Source organism: Pinus tabuliformis, chromosome 4_2, assembly GCF_031772625.1.
Source record: "Pinus tabuliformis cultivar Carrire ecotype Pingquan chromosome 4_2, CPIR1, whole genome shotgun sequence".
Lineage (NCBI taxonomy): Eukaryota > Viridiplantae > Streptophyta > Pinopsida > Pinales > Pinaceae > Pinus > Pinus tabuliformis.
Genome location: NC_142304.1, coordinates 367,926,952 through 367,937,763, shown reverse-complemented (window position 1 = coordinate 367,937,763; position 10,812 = coordinate 367,926,952). Strand labels below are relative to the sequence as shown.

General features: G+C 33.6%; 1 protein-coding gene across 1 annotated transcript; it reads right to left on the bottom strand.

Annotated features, from left to right (window-relative positions):
* Nucleotides 1–8,491: 8,491 nt before the first annotated feature.
* Nucleotides 8,492–8,998, bottom strand: LOC149169470 (B3 domain-containing protein At2g36080-like). Its single transcript, XM_089425208.1, has one exon. The coding sequence runs from the start codon at nt 8,996–8,998 to the stop codon at nt 8,492–8,494; it is 507 nt and encodes a 168-aa protein (XP_089281334.1).
* Nucleotides 8,999–10,812: the final 1,814 nt, after the last annotated feature.

The following is a 10,812-nucleotide window of genomic DNA, read 5'->3' as shown; positions in this document are numbered from 1 at the left end:
ATCTTTTCATCCTTCTCTCTGTACTTTCATAAAGGAAAATATCAAAGCTTTACTTTCAGTTGTTGCTAAAGACTGTCACCTTTAGAGTAGGGATAGGGTCATCCACATCGGATACTTTTCCCCACAACACCAACACAAAAGTATAATGATACATTCATATGGTCAATGTTTGACTAAGACTTCCCTTGAACATATAATGGCATGACACAATAGTGAAGTGTGTAGTAGATAATGAAGAATATCAACAAACGTGATGGTGACACAAGAGGCATCACCAAAGCCCATAGATTGGAAGGGTAACCAATCACGTGAGATATCGACTCATGGAATAGAGTGATGTGACTCACGCTGAAGGTGTGAATAATAATTTTTGCAAAAACCAACTATAATAATGTGACTCGAACAAGTTCTATGTTCACTAGTGACATATAACTACCATAATAGAAATGCGACAGAAAAGAAGCCCCCTGCCCCTAGTGTATCCCCTTCATAGTTTAATGAGCACAAAAGATAAGACAAGTAAGCTCAATATATTCCTTTTTCGTGAAGTGTATACGAGGAAAAAAATAGATAAAAGAAAACTCATGACATTCTTATGGATTAATGAGATTGATAATGGACAAGACATTACTCGTCAACTTTCAATTTAACCAATGGACATGAAAAGACAAAAACAATTCACCATTTTCATAAAGCTTTTATGAGCATGAAAATAGGATAGTAATATAATCTTGGGACTTTCATGGGTTTAACAAGTCACGAAAAGAAGAACAAAATGAAATCAATATTTTTGTATAAATTTAGCGAGCATCAAAATATAGCAAAAGGAGCTCGATACTTTCATTATTTAATGAGCATTAAAAGAAGGAAAAAAGAAATTTCATTTCATATAGACAAGTAGTATAACAATATGCATCTTGTTCTGAGGGGTAGTGATGGAACCAAACTAAACAAGGTAGAAAGCAGAGCCAAAGTGTCTAACAATGAAAATTCACTCATCACAGTGATCTCTCCAAAAGGTGATGGAGGGTTGCAATATTGAAGCAAGGCTAATGCAAAGGCAATAGGTCAAGTATGGTTGTAAATATAGTGAGTGAAATAAAGGAAATAATTGGTATGACGACATCTATCAGAACATTGAAGATCATAAGCATAGGTGATCATAAAGTAACATAATAAAAAGTGTGAGGACCCCCTGTAGGGTGATAGCAAAAAATGATAGACAAAGAGAGGCATGGGGATAAAATTTGATGTCATGGAAGGTGTTGAAGAGGATCCTAGAACCTACAAATGGATGAGCCATGGGCACCAAGGAAAAATCAAGTGATATTTTAGGGTGTCGATCGAGGGTAGGCTATATCACACAAGTTGTGATGTGCAAAAAGGAATGGTTAAAGTCAAAACCTAATGTGGTGGGCCTTAAGGAAAGTTGAAATGTAGACAAAGAAGGCAAAAAATGCAATAAAAGGGTTAGAGAATCGTAATATGATATGCCAATTTTAGAGATATACCTCAGAGAAATAGTGGAAACCATGAAAAGATTTTTGTGAAATATATACAAATATGAAAAGCATGGCACAGTCTGATAGGTTACACAATGTTGTTCACATTGTTGGTCACAAGTCAAGGATTATAATGTATAACCTCATGTTCACTTGCTAGAAATATATGGTGCACCATCATGGGGCCATGCCACATCCATTGAACATTCCAAGCTCCTAAAGGTTTATGATTCCAAGTATAGCATAAAAACATAACGTTGTTAGGGAAAACCAAAGGACATAAAGGGTGAATGGTCTCACGAGCTAAGGTAGTTCCTTGATATCGTTGATCAAGACATGAAGAAGATATGAAAAATTCATTGACTGGAGAAGTTAGAGTGGATAATCTAGTGGCAAAGTCAATGCCAGAAAGCCTTGACTTAATTTGGCCGAAAGGTGAATCAAGAGATGCCCCCAGGCCCAATTCAAGATTTTGAATGTTAATCTCCATAGTTTCCAATTGTGGGAGAGTACAAGCAACATGAAGCGTAGTCTCCCTTGGAGTTCTTGTGAAGCCTTGACCTCCAAGACACCCATATCCAAAGGAAAATTAATATCAAGGGAATCAGGTGAAAGTGATGGAGTGATGACCCATGTGGGAAAATGGTCATAATGATATTCCATATTGGGATGGATATTTTTACCAATGTCATTAGGTATTGGTGGTACCACTGAAGGGGTAATTAATTCCACAAAAGGTGTTATCACATTGGGCATTAGGTAACTCCACGAATGTGTATTTCATTAAGATAAATCAATATATAAGGAGAGGGAGACTATTGGGATTCATCTTATAATGTCTCTTAATCTTCCAATTCTTCCTTATTTTTCTATTTTGAATATTCACATGAATTTTACCAAACCCTTAGGATTAGGTTTCAACATTCCCTCCTGAATATGAAGGTACGTTGTTGAGTCCAAGCATCACTTTGAGTCTTTCAAACTTTTCTCTTAGAAGGATTTTAGTGAATATGTCTACAATATACTCATTTGTGGAGCAATTTCATAGATGGGTAGTGTTAGCCTCAACATTATGTCAAATCAGATGATACTTTGTGTTGATGTGTTGTTGTAAATAATACTGAGAGGGGGGGGGTGAATCAGTATTATCAGATCAATAAAACTTTTTCATTTCCATACTTAGATACATATACGCTACTTCATTCAAGGCAAACCGTGTGTATACGCAACTGTGTCTAAAGCCACCAGCGTATATCCAAAATACTTATGATTCAGTTAATCCATTAAATGTTGATATTTAGTTAGTGTATCATAACTTCATTAACCATATGAACAGTAAGCAGGTGTAGTAAAACAGAACAGATCATCACACACAAGGAGCACACATGAACACCATGATATAAGGTGGAAACCCAATGTGGGTGAAAACCACCTGCTGCAATTTGTTTCTATCTTCCTTTATTAAGAAACTTCTTTTACAATGTACTGGCGCAGTCCTTTACCAGCACGCAGGCTACAACCTGCAGAAGGCTACAACCTTCTCTCATTCTCCAGACTCTCCTGGAAGGGAGCTCCAACTCCCTTTGCTCTTGTACTAGCTAAGATACTAGTACGTAGGCGCCGGCCTACAATCTTCTCTCTTTCGGGTACCACATTTCACAAATTTTTAGACTGGATACTCCTGAAGCACAACACATAATCTGAAGGCCACGTTTCATCAAATTTTCACACTGGGCCCATAAATATCATTGAAGCACAAAACAATCAATACTCGCATCATCAATCTCTGAATCACTGAAACACTGAAGCCCTGTCAACAACACAGTGACCAGAACACAGAGCAGAACTTTGCAATAACAATCAGAACCAACTGTACCATCAAAATCATGCATCAGAGTGCATACGCTACTTGGAAGTGCCGAACCTGCGTGTATAAGAAACTTCATCAAGATGAACCAGCGTATATGTCATTAATCACTTATTCATAACTTTGCTGCACTCCCTGACTTCAGACATAAGCAGATCATGCCATATACAAGGATAATATATGCGTTAGCACCCAGATCTAGTCCATCAGATCTCATAAATATGAGTCATTATGATCTCGATCCAATATTAGTTCTCATGCATCAATATTGAAGCTAAACACAATCAGCCAAGCAAGATATGCAGAATACTGACACCTTTAAACTGTCATCAGAACCCTTTAACAACCAGAACCACCTGAACTTCAAATATCATAGCTCAAAAAGTTATACGCTACTACAATGAACTCGACCTGCGTACATACGCGCTTATACCAAAGCCAACCCGCATACAGATCTATAAATATTCAATCATCGCTTGCAGCGATTACAAACTTAAGTTATACCCAGTTCAGATCATTGCATGCGTCAGTATACAGATCTAGAATAAACATAATCAATCATATAGAGATAGTTTATTTCAAACCATTTGATCCCGATCTCTCCTTAGTTCTTGTTCTCTATCAACCGGTGGAATCCCTCCTTAGCTCAGATCAAGCAATGCATCATCAACCCATAACCTGGATACCGGATCTCATACTTGTTCAGATATTCAAGACTTTTCAATGCTAATGCCTAATGATCTTCTTCTCCTTTTATAGTCTTAGGCTTTTCTCAATACCACAGTCCAAAACCATAATAAATTAATACCAAGAGCCCAATACTTGAGATCAAGACACTTGTCGAGATACCATGGTCCAAAACCATAGGTTCAAATACCGAGGACTAACTACCACGGACCAAAGGTAAGCTTTCTGACTTGTATGTGCTTTTCCGTGCAGGAAACTGCGTGTATTCCCTACTTGGTATATAGCGAACCTGCATATACGCGACTTGATATATAGTGAACCTACGTGTATACCCTACTTGGTATATAGTGAACTTGCGTATATACTCTTCTTTCTTCATTCTTTGTAGTCTGATCATCAATTCTTTGGTACTGACCTATTGCACTATGATCTACCATCTGTGTGAGTTGCCATCAAGGACAACACTTGTCTCATAATGCCAACATGTGTGTCGTTCAATAATGGAAATTTAGGTTCTTCGCCAAATTTATTGCAAAAGTGTTGCCAATGAAAAGAGGAGTTGAATGTACTTGTTTCTCCTACAAATATTCTAAAATTTTCCAAAGCCACACAATTTACTTTATTGCTTCAACTGCTTCCACATCCTTCCTCAATTGTTGGATCTTCTAGAACTAATTGTTTGTTTTACCTACAAAGCCAATCCCCTAGTTGTGACCCGGTTTATAAAGAAAAAAAGAATAAAAACATGTTATTAAATATGAATTCAATCTAACTCTAAATATGAAATAAGAAACAAATTAATATATAAAATAAAATTTAAGTCAATGTAACTTTAAATAGAGAATAAAAAGCAAAGTAATGTGGTGAGAGATAATACACCAATAAAACAACAAAATATAAGACTCATAAAAACAATAGTTTAACGTGTCTCATTTGACGTGTCTCAATAAATTAAATGAAATAACCATAATTTAATACATAATATCCAAAACAACAAACTAATTTAATACATAATCTTATACTTCTAAATTTAGAGGCCCATCAATATTATATAAACCTTCAAGTGCCTAAGAATGGTTATATGGGCCTTAATTTCTGTCTAATTTAGATGCCCATCGATATTATTATTTGAGTCAACATTAAAATGTTCAAACTCATTTATGGAGACCACAACATCTCCCCCATATTGCGCTCTATATTACTTTTAACCTTTTATTGTTTTTAACTAAAATGGCATGTAAATTTTTACAATGGTTTATGCCACTACAACATTTCCCTTATACTAGGTTGTACATCACCTCTCACCACAATAAAGATCCTATTCTAATGTAGAGATTAATTTATAAATACGTAACATTATTTGATGTTAACGAATTACTATATAGTTTTAATTTCTGTATAAACCATGTATATTCTCATGAGAAGGGGTTGTGATCATGAAAATTCCACATTGTAAATCCTATCTAGGTTTGGGATTAGGGAAAGGAAGTGGATTATTTGTTGTAAGTAACTTTTGTGTAGTGTGTTTGTACTAGTGGTTCCTAGTTATCATTTTTTTATTGTAATTGAATTTTCTTGAGAGGGAATTGTTCAAAGACTTGAGAGAAGTCTATAGAAGATAGCAGACAAGTTGTCGAAGAAGAAGTTACTAGTTTTCTACTTTGACAATGAATAGGTTATGCATATGCCATCTGGAAGATTGAAGCCCCCCATGCCCCTTCCCTACCTACCAGGCCCCCAATAAAAAATACCATATTGGATTGGGGGAAAGATAAAATATTTTCATCTAATCATATAGAAGAATTGTTTGAAATCTATGTGGTATTAGGATTCCATGGAATATAAACTCTAATTTTGTCTTTTGAGAGTAAGGAAGCAATTGCATGACCATCAATAAGTGAAAAATGCCAGATCCTAAATTTTTTGTAAGAATGAGAGAGCTATTACAAACAAATTTATTGTATCTCATTTTGTATGAGATTACAAAACACAACCATTATTATTGTTTGAAGGATATGATTATTGGAAGTACTACCATGCTCAAACTAGTTATTAACATTATAGCTAGTGGGGTAGGACTTGTAAAGAAATATGGCTTAATAAATTTCTTCTTGAGATTGGAATAATGGAGAGGACTCCTAGTAGTATTTGTTGTGGTAATGAATCATGTGTCAAGCCATCAAATAATATTGTATTTCATGACATGTCAAAACACATTGAGACTACACACAATTTCATTAGTGACTTGATTAATAAGAAGGGGAATTGCATAAGGGTATTTCTCTACTAAATATAATGCAATCAACATACCCATGAGAGCCTTATGTAAGTAAAAATTTATATGATGTGTGTCTAGTGTTGGTTCTTATGTCCTTAAAATTATCCTTAAGAGGAAGTGTTAGAAAGTATGATTTTGGTGCCACATAGATGATTTACAACTTTCAGTGGTTTGTTATTAGAGTGTTAGATGGGTTTTTCAAATTATCTACACAAATATGATTATACTATTATTTTAGAGTTTGTTGAATACTAGTTGGATATTGGAAATTCTCTCCATCAAGAATTTCTCCTATATAATTAAAACATGGAGCTGATTTGATGGCTTGTTTTGTGTATCTGAGCCAAGCATTTGATCACATAGCACATCTGAGTTGAGATGAATATCTTTCTTGGTGCACATCCAAATTGATAGCTTTATTGGTGTGTCTATGTTAAATAGAGGATTTCCTAGTGTGTCCAAGACAATAACCAAGTGGCTCCCTTTATGTTGTGCTTGAGCTATAAAGTTCAATGTCTATGATGAATAAGTAAGCTCAAATTAAATAGGAAATTTTGATCTGCATTCTTGTGCTTGGGTGCATATCCTAAACTAACCATCCTATCCTTCTTAAGCATGATGCTATCAAATGCATGTCCGCATGGAATATGGGTTTAAAAATTCCCTAAAGGAGAGAATTGTTGGACCCGTATGAGGAGTTGCTAACTCATGGACAAGTGGGTTATGTCAATGTTGAACGCTTTATGAGTGGATAATATGTTGGTTTGTGGACTCATGTTAATATTGTGGAACTAGAACACTTTATACAAGTTATTTTTATGAAAGGGATAGGTATTAACAAAGAGTGGATAGATTTGTTACACTTGTTATATCTTGCAATCATTCATGGAGTTATTTGCATGTTTAAGAGGTGTTCATTGAGAAATTGAATGACCCATGCACCTAATGGACATCCTACTAGAGCAATAATTGTAATGGTTGGGTACCCATGTGTTATGGTGGATGGTAGTTCCTTTACATAGACATAAAAATTATTCATGTATACAAGAAGAGTGTCTTCTATATCTAGAGGAGCATGACCCAAAATTCAAATCTCATAGTTGTGACTCGGTTTATGGAGAGGAAAACACTAAACACATGTTATTTAATATAAATTCAATCTAACTGTAAATATAAAATAAGAAGGAAATTAATCTGTAAAATAAAATTTAGAGAAAAACACTAAAAACATGTTTTTTTTTTCCCTGCGAAAAAGTCGTAATTTCCATTAGTGTTTAAGAAAATTACATTTTGCAGATGCCGTGGCATATTCAAATGCAGGCGGTGTGCCTGTCGAGTTCACTGTTGCTGATTATATCTCCACGCAGGGAGCATGATATATCAATCAAAAAAGAAACAAAATTGATGACATGCTCTTCGCATAGAGCAATCACTAAAAACATGTTATTAAGTATAAATTCAATTTAACTCTAAATATAGAATAAGAAGCAAATTAATCTGTAAAATGAAATTTAAATTGGTGTCGCTTTAAATATAGAATAAGAAGCAAAATAATGTGGTGAGAGATAATACAGCAATAAAACAATAGAATACAACACACTAATAAAAACAATAGTTTGACGTGTCTCATTAAATTAAAAGAAAATTAAAAAAACTATAATATAAAGGACTAAAATGGCAAACTAAGTTAATAAGAATCCATATATTTTTAAATAAAGATAAATTAATACACACTTTACTAAATCATGGTGAGAGATAACACACCAATAAGACAATAAAATATAACAAACTAATAAAAACAATAGTGTTTCGTTAAATTATATGAAAAAACTATAATATAAGCTTCTAAAACCGGGAAGTTAATAAGAATCCATAGACTTCTAGATAAAGATAAATTAATAAACAGCTTACTAAATAGCAGAGTAGTTCAGAGCAGAAGTGAACGATAAAAAGCCAAAATGAAGCAAGAAACCCTTCCAAAAGTAGACATTCCAAAAGTAGACTCAAATCCAATGGAACCAGTCAACTAGCACCAGATCTGGAACAGAGAGAAAGTGAATACTGGAACCCAAAAATATAACAAACCATCCAAAAAAATAACAACCCATCTAAAAAATGTATTTTCAACACCACAACATTGTTATCCACAGACAAAAATCAGTAAAGAGAATTCACGAATTTAAAGACCGATTCACAATATCTACGTGGTGCCTGGTGCCTGGTAGTGATACAGAATCGGCCATGGCTCTGGTCCCACCAAAATCTGACAACATCATTGTATCGAAGTTGTCTCCGCCTCAAATAATCGGTCCAGCCACTGGTGAGTGCAAAAAGGTCACCCTTCCTTCTCCACGTGAAGATGAAAGTGTGATCCACTCCATCCTCAATGTTATGTATGCGCAGCTCCAACCTTGATTCACGCCTCAGCATTACTTTCTGCTCGTTTCTGAATCTCTCCACGGATAACTTGGGAAGCACAAGCCTACACTGTTGTTGATTGACATCCGACTCTGTTAATTGCTTCTCAAATAATAACATAAAATCGCTACTCTGGCTTATATCCACCAATGTATTTGCCGCTTCAATCATGCTTATACCCACCAATGTATTTGCCGCGTCAACCATGCTTGTATCTTGTGTTTGGGGCATATTATTGTTCTCCATAGCGCTAAGTTCTTGCTTGAAACAAGAAATATCGCAAGAAATATCGCAATCCCAGGTCACCGAATGGTACAGACTTCAAAATATTCGCAAACTCAGCGCAAACAATGAATGAACTAAAAGTTCAAACAAGTCGTTGTTTTATAGGCTAGATATTCGATTTATTTATCCATAAAGTTCATATTTGCACGGACAAAGTACTTTGCTGTTTTAACCGAATTATCTAATTATTTTATATTTAAAATTTTTATGTGAAATCTTTCAAAATATTCGCAAATTCACATCAAATAACGAATGAATTAAAAATTCAAATAATTCGTTGTTTTATAGGTTAAATATTCGATTAATTTATCCATAAAGCTCATGATTACAGGGACAAAGTACTTTCTTTTTAACAAAATTGTTTAATTATTTTATATTTTGAATTTTTTTTTATTGAAGTTTGGTAAGATTTTTCGATTTTCAAGTTTACATGTCCATTATTTACATCGCTATGGGGTAGGGTAGCACAAGATTCGGATCCAAGATCTTCGGTTGGGTATAGGGTAGCACAAAATTCAGACCCAATATCTCCGGTTGGGTGAGACTTCATTCCACTCATCCCCACTTGAGCTACCCCACACGGAATTATATTTTGAATTTTTATTTGAGCTACCCCACACGGAATTATATTTTGAATTTTTATTTGAAATTCCTTAAAATATTTTTTGGTGAAATTTTAATATTTTGTTATTTAAATTAATTTTTTAAAATGTAGAAATGGATTTACTTCATTGAAAACTTTTGTGACACTCAAATGTTGGCCGTTTTATAACTTGATTTTAGATTTGGATAAATTTAACCAAAAAATATAATTAAACCCAACAAGTTTAAGAGAAATTCTTCCCTGTAAATCACAGGATAAATCATTTGTCAACGTGTTTTGAACCAACAAGTTCATAGTCAGGACAAGTTGAAGAAACAGATCCAGCTTAGCATGTTAAATAGTGTGAGCAGAGGCTATCCTAACTAACCGCTAATTTTGACTTTAGGACCACACTCAAGATTTAATGGAAATTAGTTAAATTATGTGAATATATAACAATATAAAATAACTTAGAAAATGTTAAAGGTTAATTAGGAAGTTATTAAAAATTATAATTTGTTATTTAAATGGGAATCAAAGTATAAATTATACGTGTGTGTGTATATATATATATATAGAGGGGAATTAGTTAGAAAATTATTGGAATAATAAAATTGAAATATACATAAAAATAATAATATATAAAGTTTAAACTTTATATATTATTATTTTTATGTATATTTCAATTTTATTATTCCAATAATTTTCTAACTAACCTTTGTATATCTTTCTTTATATATATATATATATATATATATATATATATACACACACACACACACACACACAAGTATAATTTATACTTGAAGTCCCATTCAAATAACAAATTATAATTTTTAATAACTTTTTAACTAACCTTTAACATTTTTTAAATTATTTTATATGGTTATATATTCACATAATCTAACTAATTTCCATTAAATCTTGACTCTTGTCCTAAAGTCAAAATTAGCCATTAGTCAAGATAGCCTTCAGAGTCTGTGCTCACACTATTTAACATGGTAAGCTCGATCTGTGTCTTCAACTTGTCCTCACGATGAACCACACTTGTTGGTTAGAAACGCCTTGACAAATGATTTATCTTGTGATTTACACAGAAGAATTTCTCTTAAACTTGATATGAATCACAGAAGCCTCAATTCTAACAATTAAACCCAACAAACTAATATATATATATATATATATATATATA

Bases quoted from the DNA above. Each gene is read 5' to 3' on its own strand.
- LOC149169470 (XM_089425208.1), bottom strand. From the start codon at position 8,998: ATGGAGAACAATAATATGCCCCAAACACAAGATACAAGCATGGTTGAC.